A 19,004-nucleotide genomic window follows, 5' to 3' on the forward strand; every position below is an offset into this window, starting at 1 on the left:
TAACTCACAACAACGTGTTCATACAGTAACGTGAAGGAGTGTGCCGGGGAAAAGGTGAGGCTGATTAAGACATTTCACACTTTACGCACAGGGTTATTAACATTTGCCCATAGAGACGATCAGGAGCTTGTTAAAAAGATCTTAAGCTGAAGTTTAACCAGCAAAAAACAGCAAGAAACTAACTTTAACCACAGACTATGATGCTGTGAAGGCAGGATAGAAATTGTGGGTGCACATATTCAATGCTCGTCATGGGGAATAATATTAGGACAATTACAAGAAGCCACCCATCGCGCACAGTGCCACCTTGAAGTCTGTTCCCAACAATGCTGTTACTCAGAATGTATGAATTGTGGGTTGAACCAGGCCACCTCACCACAATGTTGCATTTATGCATCACATATGATCCATACATTGATTGAATGAAAATGTTTCCTGTTAACATACAAATGCATCATCTGATTGCGCTTTTATAGCAATGTGTGTGCAGTTGATAGCTCCGATTTAATTAGGAAAACCAGCTCTCGCTTCAAATTGGGCTTTAATGTTGGCCCGTTCAACTGCATTGTGGGAATTTGATATACATGGCTGAGATGCGGATAATTCTGTCCCATACGGCCGGCATGGCTCGGCTAAGGGTCGACTGGCACAGTCCCAATCGGTTGGCCAGCTCCCTCTGGAATGCCCCGGTTGCTAGGAACCCCAGTGTGGTCATCACCTGTGAGCACAGGCAGCGCATGGCTCCTCACTGTGTTGCGCTACAATGCTGGCCGCAGCTCTGCGCATAGTTCCAGGAGGATTTCCCTCAAAACGGCTAATGAGCCAGTGGCCATCATGTGCCAGCAAATCCTCTCTGTCTCTGAACACATGCTCTCTCCGAATTGCACCATTTGCAAAGTATTCTAATACCCCTAAAGCAGCCATTGTTTTTAACGGTATGCATTGCACCACTTTGAACATGAGGCCCCAGATGTCTGGGAAAGTACAGCTGTAGTGCTGAGGGAAACCACCAGGAACGTGTTTGGTATCCTCTGAACTGAAGAAAGAAAACAAGGAGACTTGATGGTGGAATAAGGAAGTACAGGAAAGTATTCAAAGGAAGAGGTTAGCAAAGTAAAAGTTAATAATCAGGGAGATGAAGAAAGTAGCCTGGAGTACTGGGAGGCTAAGCGTGCAGCAAAGAGATAGGTGTCAAAGGCTTATAGTGAAGCTGGACACTAAGGAAGGTGAAAAGGACTTGTATCGTTTGGCTAGACAGAGAGATCAAGCTGGAAAGGATGAGCAGCAGGTTAGAGTAATTAAAGACAGAAATGGAAATGTGAAAACAAGTGAAGAGTGCGTTGAGAAGATGGAAGGAGTACTTTGAGGAGCTGATGATTGTAGAAAATGAGAAAAAGAGGAAGTGAGGGCAGCTATGAAAAGGACGAGGCAGTTGGTCCAGATGACATACCTGTGGAGGTTTGGAGATATCTAAGAGTGGGCAGTGGACTTTTTGACCAGATTGTTCAACACAGTTTTTGAGAATTAGAGAATGCAAAGGTGGTGCAGTAGCTTTTGGGAATATCCCCTTGTGGGATGAACAAAGGTCTGTCTATGGCTTCTTCTATACCAAATCGTATTACTGACCTGTTGGCAAAATAAGTAGTTCAAATGTGTTACTAAAGCAGTTTCTTTTTTAGCACCACTTACTTTTCCACCCTTTTGTTGCTCCTGTCCCAACCTTTTTGAGATTTGTTGCTGCCATCATATTCATGGTATTATTTTCATGAAATAATAAGGCCACATATTTTGTAAGTCTTCTTGAAAATAATTATTGGTTGTGAGAATTATTTGCATTCTGTTTTTATTTACGTTTCATAATGTACTTTTGTATACTTTTACAATGTAAACTTTTTGGAACTGGAGATGTAAATGCATCTTGTTTTCTTTTACAGTATTTGATCAAGCCTTGTCCCTAGGAGGATTAGATAAAAACTATAAACCCAGAAAATTGGAATTTTGTCAGCAGAAGAAAGGCTTTTTATCTTTGAAAGCTTGTTGTGAAATACTGGGTCTCACAGGTACAGTTATTGTGGTCTTTGCTGTGCATAATCATGGTCCCAAAGAATGATTATCAATAAATTTAGAATAGAATAGAAAAATACTTTATTCATCCCCCCGTGGGGGAAATTCCAAATTTTACAGGTAAATCTACCACAATTAATTTAAATGTCCTGATTCAGACACAATTTCCAGAGAAAATGATCTCTTTGCCTCACACTGAAAGAGGTGATGTGAGTTAGTTGGTTCAGACTCCGATGCATTGCACAGTTGTGTTACTTATTTCGCTAAAAAGGGGCTTAAATTTGAGCTTGTGCATTTCTGTAGGTTGAAAATGCTTCCAACACACAGGAATTGTGGACATTAAACTAGGTAATATTCCTTTTTCTTCTGACCAACTAGCAGTCATAAATGTAACTTTTAATTCAGCATCATATAACTGAGTACTTCAAGGTTTGACTGAAATATGTAATCAATCAAGGGATTAATCAAAATGAAAAAATTTATTGTTATGGAATGGTCAAGTCAAAGGCCATTTTTTAGTCCTGTTGATATATTGTGGGCGACCCTGCAACCCTGAAAAAGATAAAGTGGGTATGAATGAATAAAGTGTTATGGCGATATTTGAAATGAATAATGAACAAACATTTAAGATGTCTGATAAGACTGGAGGACATAGAATTGTAATATTAATTCATTATGTAATATTTTTAATTGTTTGAATTAGTAATTTGTAATATTTGGTTATTTTATTATATTGTTTCAATGAAGAGCAGATGTTTACTTGTCAAGATATGGAAAAAATAAATAAGAAGACATTTATTTTAGGCCATGGAGCTTTTATTCTTTCTTTTTCAATCTATAGGATATACATCTGCCAAGCGCTGAGGACATCCATTTCATTGTGTGTTGTAGACCATGTGCAAGCAGCTGCTTGCTCATGACCTGAAGCTTTCAGTACCTCTGCTCTCATGTGACAACCATGATTCAGGACTGTCTTCATGATCAAGGAAAGTTGCGTATCATTTAATGAAATCTCTGTGAGCACTTCTTTAGGTGTCTTCCTGGAGTATCAATTGCAGACTACAAGTAAATTGACAATAACTACAGCTCTCAAAGAATTCTCCATTCCAGGGTGGGAAATTTCATCAATGTTCATGTCCATAAATTATGTTCATTAAAGCCATTTTTCCAAAATCTACCAGCAAATTCTATGTAATCCCGAAGCTATGCTGTCTAAAAGCGCAAAATGTTGCAGTTTCAAAAGACACAGTTGATTTGCTCACTTATAAGGAGGAACTATGACTAATGTTCAGGGTTAAAAATCACAAGATTGCAGGCTGTTGTTTTGTTACATGTAATATAATGTAACAATGGTCCATGAATATTCAAACATGGAAGCACCAATAATATTTTTCTAAACAAAACCTTTTTTTTCTGATCTTTAAATCTAATCTGTAACTCTAACAACACACTTTTGCATCCTTAATCTTAACAATTTAGGAGTGAGAAGAAAAGTTAGGAATTGTGAGCGAGTTTTAGGTTGAAGACTGAGAGAACTGTGAGAAATGTTGAGTCAAATTGGTCTTATCTTGCATGAAAGTCAGCAAAAACTAACACAATCCATCAACTGTCTTTCATACATAGACTATCATATATTTTATTGTGAGACTAAGCTGTTGTAGGCGTAAGTCCATACACAGTAACAAAATAATACAGTAGCTTTTTCTTATTATTATTTTTTTATTCATGTAATCCATTAACTAATAATCCAACAGTGTTTCCCATCCAGCTAAAAAAACAAATATGCGAGTGACCCATGCATCACATTAAGTCTTACAAACCAAGTTAAAAGTGTTGATGTTCTCCAGCTAAGAAATAATAATTTAACCATTTGTATACCCTAAAAAAATGCTAATATCAAAATCTAAAAGTATAAATAGAAATTTGGTCGATCAAGATTATTACATTAGATTGACATTATTCAATTATTCCAGGCCTTTTTTATATATTTATTTAACTGCCGTGGAACACAGTTACTACTTTTGAAACGGTACATAGATAGTGAGTACAGAGAAAAAGCTCTATACAAGACAAGTTAAAGTATCATTTCATGTAAGAGGCACCTTTCTCTATTTTTCCCAATTTGGCTTGGTGCTAGTAGCCTAAATACAAACAAGTTAGAAAGAGTTAGTACAGTAAAATGTCAGTACATTGTCAAAACTGGACAATTAATCTATAGCTTGTATCAAAGTTAGAAGTATAGGATAAATAATGCAAAAGGCATACATTATACAGCTATCAAATCCATCAAGGAAGAAAGTCTTTGAAATCATGTCTCAAAGTGTAACATGATGGGTCCTTAACATTGTGTATTTTTGTTAAGTAGTTTTAGGGTGTGTGCAGCATAAGAAGTTATTTTGGTGGTTAAACAGGAAGAACAAAATGCTGTTTGGCAAAGTATAGTTCTTTGTATTTTTGTGGGAGATTACACCAGGGATTCAAGGCTCTCAGTGGTGCTGGTTGCTCCCATCATGATGGTTCCATTGTCGTCAGAGCACTGGAGGGCTTTCTCATCTTCTTTTATCCCAATGAGACTCATCATGGCTTTGTATAGGAATTGGTAGTGCTCCTGGAAAATAGATCTGATTTAGTATCCTGGTATAAATCTACCAACTTGGCATTTTTGCAGACACACAATTTAAAAGAATTTAACCAGTTTAAAAAAGTTTAACCACGGTAGCATTTTTTTCATTATCTATTTTTTTCATTCAATTAATGCTTGTTTAGCTCACTTGCTGTGCGTTGTGAAGACTCTAAAGCATTTTCGGAAATAATTTTGGGTATTTGAATTTAAGAGTCGGTATTTGATTTCTTTCTGATTCGGGCGGCCGTGGCTGAGTGGTTAGAGTGGGTTGCCAATAACTGGAAGGTTGGCGGATCAATTCCCACTCTTGCCACTCAAAAATTGGTGAAACTGACAGCTGGAGGGGTGTCAGTCAACGGCCGAGGTGCACTGTGATTGGCTGCCCACAGCTCCAGTGTATGGCACCTGTCTCTATGAGTGTGTGACCCTGTGCATGTGGACAGATGTCCTACGTCATAATGCATGCAAAAAAGTTTGTTTTGGAAGGCAGTTTCCTATTTTAACCCATCAACAGGTGCCAAACCTGGATGGGTTAAAAGTGACAAATTTCGTGTATGCATATATATATATATATATATATGTGCATGACAATGAATCTGATCTTAATTTTGCAGAAATCATGCTTACTGTTATATTAGATAAGGCCCAAGCACTAGAACCCTAGTGTACTAGATCTGTAGAGTTTCATCTGTTCCTTGTTCTTCTTCTTCTCCTCCTCCTCATTCAGAAACTTTTTTGAGGGCTTTACCTTACTCAAAAACTCATTACTACCATTCCACCCCAACTGATGATACTTCTCAATGAAAATCCTAAGAGCTTCAATAAGGGCAACTGGACTCTTGATTTTGCCAGCAAAAAAGGGGATAATGCCCTGTGGTTTTCAACACAGCTGATTATCAAAGAAAAACAACAACATTGCTCAGTGATAACACCACCTACGATGCCCTGAAGAGGGACCCTACAAACAATGGGCCTCATGCAAGAACATTTTTGTATTTTTATTCAAAATTTCTCTAACTTTTTTCGTACGAAGGTTAGGGATGGGAATCGAAAACCGGTTCTTGTTGAGAACCGGTTCCCAGTGTTTCAATTCCTTGGAATCGTTCGGCAATTTTGCAAACGATTCCCTTATCGATTCCAGTGGGCGCGAATGACGTCACCACGCAACGTTGCGTGGCGAGTCCAGTGCAGCCAGCAGTCAACAGTAAACATGGCGCCCAAGCGGTACAAACGCTCGAAAGTTTGATTACACATCCCTAAAAAAGACGACAACAGGGCAACTTGCAAAGTGAATATTTCACCAAAGGGAGGAAATACTACCAACATGCAATAACTATGAATGAATGTTACGTTTTCGATCCGCTCCAGACTAACGTTGGTGAATCTAAACCCAGCAGCAGCAGCAGCAGCAGCAGCAGCAGCAACGTTAGCATGTCCTCGGCTAACACTGCAGGTAACTAACTAACTAACTAACTAACTAACAAACACTGCCTATCATGTTAGCGCCATTTGCCTCATTGTAAAACCTGCTATTAGTAACGGTTAAGGTTAAATGAATGCCTTCTCAGGCATTACATTTAGATGAAATCATGAGAGACAGAGCCTGACTGGCTCAGAGGCAGTTCACGTCTACCTCCAGCTTCTCCTTTCACCAGAGCAGGGAAGAGTTAAATTACCCAGGCCATGATAGACCAATGTGGACCTCACCGTTGTTGGGTTTGTAAGGTCATCGAAAAGGGAACCGATAAAGAACCGAATCGTTAAGCAGAATCGAAAATGGAATTGGAATCACTGGTTCAGGTAGTAGGAGACCCTCGTTCATGGCAATATTGTGCAAATCTGGCATGCCTTCTTTGGGCTATAGAGCAGTTTGCCCCCCGCTGTATCGAGACCCACCCACCTGGCGCTCCACAACAGCACGGCTGCTTTGATGCGTATATGTGTGCAGTCTATTGCTACAATTATGTTTGGCAGTCCAGCCACGGCATGAAAGTCCCTCTTAATTTGTTCTTGTTCGACAGCGGTGTATGGGAATTTGATGTACCATGGGTGATAAACTGACGCGAGTTTAAATGACCAAGGGGAGCGCACGACTCACAGAGGACTGGGACACACCCGATCTGTCTCCAATCTCCCTCTGAAAGGTTCCACTGGCCAAAAATCCAAGGCTGGTGAGGACCTGAATGTGTGGTGGAATTGGGCTTGATCGGCGTGTTTCTCTCTGGAGTTGTGGCTCTAGCAAGCTGCATATTTGCAGCTGCACAGTCCTTGGCAATCTAAATCGCGATGTCAGCCATTCATCTGTCTCCGCAAGGATATCTACATGCCTGACACGCATCCAAAAGTAACAAGTCAGCCGCTGGTTACACTTCCTATTGAAGAGGTTAATTTGTACAGAGTCAAATTAACCTTCAATGAGTGCATAATTTAAGTCAAACAGAATAATGTCAGCATCATTATGGGGTATAATGTATATATTTACTTATGTTTGCTTCAAAGTAATAATAAATTTTATTTATAAATTTTATTTATAAAGCACTTTACATTAAAACAATCTCAAAGTGCTACAGTGCAAGCTTAAAAGAAAAGAGGGGCACAAGTTAATAAATGTTAAAAAGTGCAATAAAATTAATAGAAAGCTTTCCTAAAAAAATGTGTTTTTAGGCTACGTTTAAAAGCATCAGTGGTCTGTGGGGCCCTCAGATGGTCTGGGAGGGCGTTCCACAGCCTTGAAGCTGCAGAACAAAAGGCCCGGTCACCCATAGTGCGGAGCTTGGTTCTAGGAGCTTTGAGGGTGTGCGAAGCTGCGGATCGAAGGGTGCGTGTGGGGGGGTGGGGGGTGAGGAGTTATTTGACGTACTGGGGGGCATGTCCGTGAATGCACTGGTGGGTGAGGAGGGAGACCTTGTATTCAATCCTGAGTGGGACAGGGAGCCAGTGGAGAGATTTGAGGATGGGGGTGATGTGGTCAACTTTGCGCACCCTCATCAGGATCCTGGCAGTGCTGTTCTGGATGTATTGCAGTCTCTGGATATTCCTGCCAGAGATCCCGATGAGGAGTGCATTGCAGTAGTCCAGCCTGGAGGAGACAAAGGCGTGGACGAGCTTCTCTGCATCAGCCAGGGTAAGGGTTGGGCGGAGTTTGGCTATGTTCCTGAGGTGATAGAAAGATGTTTTGCAGAGATGTTTGATGTGGGTGTCAAAAGTGAGTTGTGGGTCAATTTTGACACCTAGGTTGGTGACAGAAATGGAGAGGGGGATGTCTTGACCAGTGAAGGTGATGCTGGTGATGGTGGAAGAGCGGAGCTGGTGTGGGGTGCCAACTAGAATGGCTTCTGTTTTGGAGCTGTTTAGTTGTAGGAAGTTGTGCTTCATCCACGTCTCAATCTCCTCCAGACAGGTGGTCAATGTGGATGTTAGTAGGGGGGCAGTGGAAGTGGGAGCTGTTTGAAGATAGAGTTGTGTGTCATCAGCATAGCAGTGGTAGGGTATCCCATGCTTGCTGATGACCTTGCCTAGGGGAAGCAGGTAGAGGGTGAAGAGGGTGGGTCCCAGCACAGAGCCCTGGGGGACACCACAGATGACCTTGTGTGTGTGTGATTTTGCTTTGCCCAGGGCTACATATTCAGTTCTGTTTGTCAAGTAGGAGGTGAACCAATTTAAAACATTTTCTGATAGACCAATGGTGTGTTGCAGACGGTGGAGGAGGATGCTGTGGTCAACTGTGTCAAAAGCAGCTGTTAGGTCAAGGAGGATGAGGAGAGATGGGGAACCAGAATCCGATGCCATCAGAAGGTCATTTGTGACCCTGACCAAGGCTGTTTCTGTGCTATGGCCAGGGCGAAAGCCAGACTGAAACTTTTCAAAGAGATAATTGTGTTTGAGGTGATCATGAAGTTGTGCAGCGACTACTTTTTCCAGAACTTTTGAAAGAAATGGTAGATTTGAAATGGGTCTGTAATTTGAGAGGATTTCTGGATCCAGGGTGTTTTTTTTTAGCAGTGGTCTGATGACAGCGGTTTTTAGTGCAGATGGGATATGGCCAGCCAGGAGGCAGTGATTTATGGTATTTTGGTGATAACAGGAGATATGGCAGAGATGTTGGCCTTGAGCAGGGCTGAAGGGAAAGGGTCCAGAGCACAGGTGGATGGTTACATTTTTCTGACAATATCCTCCACCTCTCCCTGTGTGATGTTGAGGAAGGAGCAGAGAGGTTGGACATTTTCAGGCAGTGGGTCGGCAGTTTGAGGGGGCGGAGCAACAGTGGTGGAAAGATGTGAGCGGATGTTGGCGACTTTTTGTCTGAAAAAAGTGATGTGCATGTTGCACCTCTCATCAGTGACCTCAGAGTGGGAGAGTGATGGTGGTTTGAGAAGGTGATTTATTGTTGAGAAAAGTTGTTTTGAATTTCCAGGGCTGTTGTTTATAATGGTGGAATAGAATCTGGACCCTGCATCACTCAGAGCTTCTGCGTATGCCTTCCTGTGCTCCTTGTACGCCTGTTTGTGGACAGTCAGCCTGGAGGTCTTGAGCCGCCGCTCAAGGACACGCCCAGCCGCCTTCATCTTACGCAGCTCACAGGTGTACCAAGGTGCTGAGCGTGAGAAGGAAACTGTTCTGGATGTTAAAGGGGCGTGAACGTCCAGTAGTATACTCAGGGAATGGTTGTAGAAATCAACTGAGTCGGCAGCAGAGAAGAAATCAGCAGAGCCAGAGGAGAGAAGATGAAGGTCAAGGGCCAGGACATCCGCATTAATCTTTTTCAGATTTCTGAATTTGATCTGCCGCTTGGGTTTAGTGTAGGGGCAAGGAAAAGGCAGCTCCATTGACACAACCTTGTGGTCGGAGACATCAAGATCATAAACCAGTAGGTTGATGATGGGGGCAGAGTTTGAGATGACCAGATCGAGTGTGTGTCCCTTGGAGTGTGTAGGGACATCGACATGTTGTTATAAGTTGAGAGAGTCCAGAAGCTGAAGGAATTCAACAGCGGGGAGACAGGAAGGGGTGTCGACATGAATATTTATATCTCCCAAATTATGATATTGGCAGAGGAAGTACAAAGAGTTGTGAGGAGATCGGATATTTCGGGGATGAAGGCAGAGTTAGATTTGGGGGGGCGGTAGATGAGGAGGACAGTCGAGCCGAGTGTGCGTGAATCTCGCGGTATTGCCCCCGCTGGAACGCAGAGATCTCGCGGTGTTTCCCGTGTTGATCGTTGCCGGAGCGACGGCGTTCTGATGACGCATCAAACGTGCAACGGGTGACCAGAGACATGGGATGTTTGTAGCAGAGCAGCTCGGCTGGTTATGGAAAATGAAGTTTCGTCCCGAGCCTCTGTGGATGTAACGAGGGCGGCGAGGAAGTCCAAGCTCTTTGATGATGGAGACGTCAAATCCAGGAGTGGCCGCAGGTCTTAGTCGGCGAAGTTGCGCGATGGAAGAATGCTGCAGTCAGCTGCCAAACAGCGCTAGCTCGGAGCCGCAGCCGGCCAGCCAGATACAACCGGCCGTTTGTCAAGCGATGTGGTGGTCGGATCCAGAGAGCCCCTTCCAGGTGGAACAGGGCCGTCAGCTGTGGTTGTCTGTAGCTGGTAGGGAGCGCTGGTAGCTGGTGGCTACCCCACCATAAGAAGATGGGTGAGTCGCAGCTCCGATGTCCCAAAAAGAGTGCCAGCGGTACGTACGGCGAAAAAAGCAGCTTTGCTAATAAAATATCTATCTAAAATAAAGCTATAGAAGCAATTTGAAGTTATTGCGGGTGGAGAAGCGGCAAACAATCAGCGCCAGCGTCCTCTCCCTAGTCTACAACCTAGTAATTAAATATACAATCCATTGTAAATAAATAAATATACAATCCATTAGTCAAGCAAACTTGATTGGAATAACAGCGGACTATTTTAGGAAACTCCTACGACAGGTCTGGATCACTTGTAAATTCTGTTCGTACCTGAAAGAAAACGTAAAATATGAAAAGATTGGTGAATGTGCAAATTCTCCTAATCATTCGTACACACGATTTAAGAACAAATCTGTGCGTACGAACGGTTGTTGCATAAGGCCCAATGAGAGGAAGAAAGTCACAGATTACTTTCAAAACCTAGAAAAGGACAAGGTTTTTTACAGACTTTACCCGGGCGGAAGCCACACCGTGCATCTATGGACTTCCCAAGATACGTATGACGGAAGTCCCACTATCAGCCCATTATCAGCAGCATCAACATTGTCAATCATTTAGCCTTCATTTTAGCGTCCCTAGTGGGAGACATTCCACAGACTTTGTGAACAAGATCCAACATCTGAAACTGTCTCAAAGTGAAACCATTGTGTCCTTTGATGTGACCTCCCTTTTTTACTTGTGTAGCGATTTCAGCAATGATGGAGACTGTCAGGAAATGAGTGCCCCAAGATGATTCACTGCATGACAAAACCAACTTCACTCCTAACCATATCTGTGTCCTGCTAAATCTCTGTCTCTGGCTTAGGCCGTCCTTCTGTGTGGTTTCCCTCACTTATGATGGCTAAAGCAGGCAGGTTTCACCATGACAAGTCAGTATCTCATGATCTGATATTTCATTCTGAATTTGAAATTTCCAATGCTTGACAGTCAAAAAATGCCCTGTTTTGTAGCCCTCATAACTCAGCCTTACAGCATCACCGAGATATCATTCAAAGTTTATATGTGACAGGAGACTCTCAACTTCAACTGAACTAAATGGTTTGTTGATAGGGCAGGCAGTAGATTGGCACCCATCAAAATTTCTTCAGAAATTTTCTAGTTTTCTATGTTACTTCATGTATGGCTGAGTGTTTCTATGATATATCTGAAATAAATTAATTATTAATCATTTTCTATTCCAAGTATGCAGTAAATATCTTATTTTTGTTCAGCACAAATCTTTATTCTTATTTTCCTCTCTGAATTTATGAAGAAGCACAGCTTTTGTTTTTCTACATCAAGTTTACACACATGGGTCAGACAGGACCCACATGCATTTCACAGCTCAGCACAGCTCCCATCACACATCTAAGTACACTAAGTATTGTTTTTCAATTGTTCTAATATTACTTTATTTAATGACAGTAGTGAAAGATAACATAACATTACATAATATGATGATTAGGTTTAAGTTACCTTGAGAGTGAGTACATTACTTGTCAGAAAGTTACAAGTAATTATTATTAGCTAGCTGTTGACATATTCTATTTTAGTTAGGGTTATCTGTGTTATCTGTTATCATGGTTCTGTTATTTCCTGTCTTGGTTTTGTTATTTAGTTCCTGTTTTATTTTTGTAGTGGTTGTCTCTTGTGTTCTGTTCCATATTTACTTACTGTCTTTGTCTTTTTCCTGCTCGTTTTTGATTGCTCACACCTCTGTGTTTTTGTATTGTTTGTTCATCCCTACCTCCTAGTGTTTTCCCCACCAATCCATGTTCTGCTCACTCCCCTCACCTGAGCTTCTCCTCCCTCTCTTCACCTGTTCTTCTTTCCCTTTGTGTTTAAGTTATTTATTTTGTTGTTGCGTCATTAGTCTTCCAAAGTAAAGGCTCATGTATACTTCGCAGCAGTGTGTCGCAGTGAGCTTGTCGCAGACACGACGCAGTTATTTTTGATTTATGCCTTGAAGCGCTGTCTGCGCTATGTTAATCCCACGCCACAACGCAAGAGGGACAATCACGAACAAGCTCACTTGGATGAATGGGTCATTTTTTACCCATGTGTGTAAAGTCAATGTGGTAATATAAAAACTACTTTTGTATATAAAGTATAAAAGTAAAAATGAAAATAATGATCAGTGGTAATCAAAACAAGATATTTAAAGAATACTTTGATTTTTCAATCATAAAATAAATTGATTTCAAAAGATAGAACAAAGAGAAACTCAGCCAGCATGAAATAATCTGGGAAATGAATGTGGGTCATTTTTGACCCATGTTGTGCATTAGAGGGTTAAGGTTGCTTTACCTTTACTTAAAACAACTAATATTGATCCAGGACTGATAATCAATAATAGACCTACATCCAATATCCCTTTTATGTCTAAAGTTCATGAAAAAATAACTGCAGATCAACTTTGTGATAATCTGCATATAATCTGCAATATATGAGTTGGACCAATTTGGATTATAATTAATTTAATTTGATTGGAATATGTTTTAATTTTATTTAATTGTATTTTGATTGGCTTTAATTGGTCTGTATCTTTGAAGTGCCTTTAAATTACATTTGTTGTGATTTGGCAAACTGAATTGTAAACTGAATGAAAAAGGAACTTTTTGTAAGGAGTTAAAGATTATTGAAAGTTCACAAAAATCTGATGCATGTGTAAGTAAAAGATCCCCTGTCTATTTGGTGTGAAGCTAAGCCTTCATGTGTGAAAAACATGTCAACAAAGCAGTCCCTGCATTCAGATTCACTTATGTAAAAAAGATTTGCAACACAACTCAAGACCTATAAAAAAATCCTTGAAGCCATCCTCTGAACCAACTGGGCAGTCTACCTTGTTGAATATCTTAATTTCTTAAAATAATTTTGTCGTTTTTGGCAATTATATCCAAGGAAAATCCATCGAGAGTTTTGATCTGAACAAATAATATTTCACACATATAAACTAAATAATGAGAGGATGCTAAATTTATAAGCTCATAGCTCATCTTTAAATGGTAAGTCTGTGGTGTTTTGGCAAATTTTCATGAGTTGTTATAAGTCAAATAGATAAGCCAATCAGCCCCAAACTTAAAACATTGATATGTTCAGGCATCCCTGCATCCCTGCCTGAACACATATGCATGTAAATATTAAGAAAATGCTCCACCCACACTTTGTCTTTGATGTAAAGCCTTTTGTCTTTTTTTACATAAAACTTGGCCAGTAAACTCCCAAGGAATTTTTGGCTGCTTGGAGACAATGGCAGTTAAGCGTACTTTTTTATATCAATTTGAACTAAAAATCACATGTTTTCCATTGGTTGACATCAGAGAGCAAGTACGTATTATAAAATTAGAGCTCCAAATCATATGTGTGAACCTAACCAATCCATCAAATGGAGGCAACTAATACTAGCCAGTGAAAAACAGAGGGACTTTGTCTTTGTAGGAAAATAAAAATGACTTTTAGCACAGTACTGATAGTAATGCACACAATAAGAGGATATTCAGAGGTTAGTATACTCTGTGATGACTAAAACATAAATGGGTACACTTTGTATACCCCTGTATACCCTGCAATACATTGCTGACTATATGTGATCTTTTGTAAAGAAAATCATGGTGGATGAACTGAAATAAAGCGTCTTTAGTTTAGTAATACTTGGGCTATTAAATTGTTTAAAATTATACTGTATGATAACTGAAAAAACATGTTTATTAGATCAAATTATAACATTACTACTAACATTAAGAATTAATTTTGCAAGTCACACAAAATATATAACAAATAACACATGACAAAAGACAAAACCCAAAAAGCCTCACAATGTTGTTGAAGATTCCTGGTCTCGTAAGGTTTATCAGCTTTGCCACTTGGAATATGTCGACTGACCCTTCAGCATCCAGCTGGTGTGTCAGAGATGACAGAGCGCAGAACGTTCCTGCTGCGACACCACCCACACTGAAAAAAGAAGAAAAATAGTGTTCTGATTTTACTTGGAAAACCATGTAAACAAGAAATAACCCAAAGGTCATCATTTCAATGATAATTTTGTCTTGTTAGTGTGGGTCTTACTCATCATGGACGACAGTAGGGGTGTCCTTGCCAGAGATCTCTTCTTTCACCAGGCTCAGCAACTCAAAGATCTGGCTGATTGGACTGTCTGGGTTTGGCCAGCAGGAAGCACGGTAATGTTTAACCTCCAGAACATGGTCATTCTGTCCAAATCAGGAGAGATAGCGGTCGTCACAGACAGCAGTTCATAAGATGGCGAATACATCTCCTTTAACACAAACTGTTTGGAATTCATAGGATAATTTTAGATTTCAAGAGTAACCCCAGCAGCATTTATGTGGTAATCGGTTGATATGTGTTGACGTTTCGCAGTAAGACATCGTGCATTGGGTGACTAGACGTCCTCTTTTTGAAAGCTAAGGAATGGATCCGGCTGGAATTTCAAATTCGGCTGGGATTTTGCTCTATCTCAGCCTCAAATTTGTTTACATCTGATTTGCATTTCACTCCCAATAGTTGCCTGTTATAATACACTCACTCTCCTAATAGCCTTACAGTATAGATCAGGTGGGAGTGAGTAGGGGAGGGGTCGAAGACAAAAATTTTTGGACATGGTCTCTCTCTTTATGTCTCACCTTCTTGCACATTCCCTGACAATAGATTGGTCAATCGCTTTCTCTCTTCAAACATTCAATTGGTCAGCACTATGATGAGTACCAATGACTACCATGTGTTTCTCTGTTTACAACAGCACATGGCACTGGAATCGAGACAAATTACAGAAAAAATACCCATGTTTTTGTCTTGGTTGTGATGCATGGGAAGCTCTGTGCATAACATGCAAAGTGATGGACAATTTATCAATTTTCTTATTTTAATCTGAGGCCATATAAAGACAGATTTTATTTTTCATAAATTTTTTTTATTGTTATTGCTTGATAAAGAAACAAACTCTGAATAGAAAAAATTAAAACTTTGCAGAAAATGATCTTCTTAGAGTACATTAAAGCACCACACTGAAAGTGGCCTAAATGCTACAGCAAGATTTTTTATTTTACACTTTGTTTAATCCCTGGCCAAATCAATCAAGAAAAAAGACAAGTTGTTGTTTTATGTTGTGGAAAGCAGACAATATAGATCCAGTGGAAAAATTCAAAAGTTCAGTGTAAAGTAGGCCTTATGGCCACAATGTTCTTAAAGGCCGATCAAGCTCATTATCATACCGTAGAACCCTTGACTGTGGACACATTTGTATGCATTCATATGGTCATGGTGCCACATGCAATACACTACATCTCTCTACCCAGTACACCACCCACTCATGCCCTGCCACTGAGGTGTCCTTTTTCTCACAAACTCAAACCTGATCACCCTACGTTAGGTGTATCCCAGCATCCCCCAAGCAGCCGGGACCCAAGGCTGACTGTGTTATGGTCAGAAAAATCAGGCACAGCCCTAAAGTCAAGCGAGGTTCACCACCAACCTGTTTTCCCCACTCAGCGACACACCAGCTGATGAAAAATCCTGGTAATTGGCAGCTCCATAGTCAGCAACGTGGCATTAAAGACATACATTGGACCATGGTCAAATCGGAGGTCACTAAAATGAATGTTGCATCGGTATGCGATTTTGCCAAAACAATGTTGGACTCCGTAGTTTTCGCTGGACCCCTGCCAAATCTGACCAGCGATGACATGTTTAGCTGCTTGTCATCCTTCAACTGCTGGTTGGCTAGGTGGTGTCCAACAAACAATGTGGGCTACATTGATAATTAGAAATCTTTCTGGGGAAAATCTGGTCTTATTAGGAGAGACAGAATCCATCCCACTTTGGAAGGAGCGGCTCTCACATCTAGAAATATTCAATATAAAATTATATTGGATTTTCTCAAAGTGTACACAGACCTACTCCCTCTCTTAAAGGGATAGTGCGCCTCTTTTGACATGAAGCTCTATGACATCCCATATTAGCAATATCATTTATGAACATTGACTTACCCCCTGCTGCGTCCTGTGAGCCGAGTTCCAGCCTCGTTTTGGTGTTGACGAAGGTAGTCCGGCTAGTTGGCAGGGGCTAGAAAAATAAAGCGTTTTGCTTCTCAAAACAATATGCGTTCAAAAGAGTAATACATTTGCATCACAAAATCGTTGTGCATGAAAAAGTCAGACCTCACAATCGCTTGCCGCTATTTTTGCCTCCCTTGATATCAATGCATCCAATGTAAACTGTGCAGACCGAAGAGCAGACCGAGCAGTAAACACCGTAACAGGTGCGGCTATCGCTAGGTGGCTTGACGCATTGATATCAAGGGAGGCAAAAATAGCGCCAAGCGATGTGAGGTCTGACTTTTTCATGCACAACGATTTTGTGATGCAAATGTATTACTCTTTTGAACGCATATTGTTTTGAGAAGCAAGACGCTTTATTTTTCTAGCCCCAGCCAACTAGCCGGACTACCTTCGTGGACCCCAAAACAAGGCTGGAATTCGGTTCACAGGACGCAGCAGGGGGTAAGTCAATGTTCATAAATGATATTGCTAATATGGGATGTCATACAGCTTCATGTCAAAAGAGGCAAACTATCCCTTTAATCATATCCTTGATCTTGTGCTGACTTGTGGTATTGAGAGTGAGGGTTCCCCATAACCCTATCTTATCAACTTTTTTTTTTTTTAAATCACTTTTGAGTTACATTACTTGACTACACATACGTGTAGTCGCAAAACTTGATTGTCTTGTTGACAGCACAACAATTTCAATACGTACAACACTGGACAATGTTGCTTCTCTGAAAATGAAGGCAATCTATCAGGAAAAAGCTAATTACTTAAAATTCGAATTTGTCAGGAAAAACTTCATGAAGTTAGAATTGCTCACTATTCATCATTGATAGAAGTGAATAAGAACAATCCCAGGTTTCTTTTCAGCACTGTAGCCAGACTGAAAAAGAGTCCGAGCTCTGTTGAGCCAGGTATTCCTTTAACTCTCAGTAGTGATGATTTCATGAGCTTTTCATACCAATAAATTTGTTTCTATTAGAGAGAAGATTCAAGGAATCACATTATCACTAATGTATAATCAAGTACAGCAGCTTTAGAAGTACATTTTAGAATCTTTAGATTTGAATTTAGATAGTTTCTGTCCAGTCACTCTCTCTGAGATAACAGCAGCAATAGTCTCTTCTACACCATCAACTTGTATTTTAGACCTAATCCCAACCAGACTGTTCAAGGAGATATTCCCCTTAATCAACACTTCCATATTGGATTTGACTAATCTGTCTTTGTTGACAGTCTATATCCCATAGAGTTTTAAGGTTGCTGTAATGAAACCTATACTTAAAAAACCTACTCTTGATTCAGAAGTGTTAGCTAATCATCGACCTTTCTCTAATCTCCCTTTTATGTCTAAAGTTCTTGAAAAAATAGTTGCAGCTCAGCTTTGTGATCATTTACACAGAAATAAACAGTTTGAAGAGTTTCAGTCAGGATTCAGAGTGCATCATAGCACAGAAACTGCACTGGTGAAAGTTTCCAATGATCTCCTCTTAGCCTCTGATAGCGGACTTGTGTCTGTGACTGTGAATTTTCGTCTCCTAAATTCAGACAAACCTGAAGTTGCTGAGCGCTTCAGCAAGAAACTATCCAGTTATATACTTATTCTAGATGGCTTGAGGATCTCAAAGGTTATGTTTGACCTGAAATTATCCTTTCATGGACAAATAAAACGGATTTCTAGGACTGCGTTCTAGGACTGTTCCTGTAATATTGCCAAAATCAGGAACATCCTGTCTCAGAGTGATGCAGAAAAACTGCTCCATGCTCAATTATTTTACACTTTGTTTATACTGTTACTTCAAGATTTGACTACTGTAATTCTTTATTATTGGGCTGTACAAACAATTCTGTGAAAAGCCTCCAGCTGATCCAAAATGCTGCAACCACAGTTCTGATGAGAACTAGTTTCTCTCCATTGGCTCCCTGTACAAATTCAGAATAGAATTCTTCTCCTCACTTATATGACCAAGCTCCATCATACCTTAAAGATCTCATTGTGCAATATTTTCCAAACAGAGCACTTCACTCTCAGACTGCAGATCTACTAGAATAGAATAGAATAGAATAGAATAGGTCTTTATTGTCATTGTCACAGGTACAATGAAATTAAATTAATTACTAGTGGTTCCTTGAGTTTTTAAAAGTAGAATGGGAGGCAGAGCCTTCAGTATCAGGCCCCTCTCATATGGAACCATCTGTCAGTATAGGTCAGAGAAGGAGACACAATCTCTACCTTTAGGATTAGGCTTAAAACTTTCCTTTTCGACAAAGCTTATTGTTAGGGGTGGCTCAGGGGACCCTGAAACTTCCCATAGTTATTCTGCTATAGTCCTAGATTGCTGGGGGACCTCCCAGGATACATCTTTCCTCACTCTGTTCTCATTTTTCTCTATGCGCATATGACATTATTGTTGTCATTAACTTGTGGTCGAGGCGAATGGCCACCCTTCCCGAGTCTCGTTCTGCCAGAGGTTTCTTCCTGTAAAAAGGGAGTTTTTCTTTCCACAGTAGCCTTGTGCATTGAAACCGGAGATCGGAGATTGGAGATTGCATCTAAGAGAAGTTTCAGTGCAATCTATCGATTCCCTGACCTAACC

General features: G+C 40.5%; 1 protein-coding gene across 2 annotated transcripts in view; it reads right to left on the bottom strand.

Moving 5' to 3' along the window:
* Positions 1–2,922: 2,922 nt before the first annotated feature.
* Positions 2,923–19,004, bottom strand: part of ptprz1a (protein tyrosine phosphatase receptor type Z1a) — a 144,390-nt gene continuing 128,308 nt past the window's right edge. For both annotated transcript variants that reach the window (XM_075469295.1, XM_075469293.1), the window contains 3 exons: positions 14,411–14,553; positions 14,161–14,296; positions 2,923–4,672 (listed from right to left, as the gene is read on the bottom strand). In XM_075469295.1, coding sequence (XP_075325410.1) covers positions 4,529–4,672; positions 14,161–14,296; positions 14,411–14,553 — 423 coding nt within the window. In that variant the 3' untranslated portion in view covers positions 2,923–4,528. The remainder of the gene's footprint in view (positions 4,673–14,160; positions 14,297–14,410; positions 14,554–19,004) is intronic.

This window comes from Odontesthes bonariensis, chromosome 7, assembly GCF_027942865.1.
Source record: "Odontesthes bonariensis isolate fOdoBon6 chromosome 7, fOdoBon6.hap1, whole genome shotgun sequence".
In the NCBI taxonomy this organism is placed as follows: Eukaryota; Metazoa; Chordata; class Actinopteri; order Atheriniformes; family Atherinopsidae; genus Odontesthes; species Odontesthes bonariensis.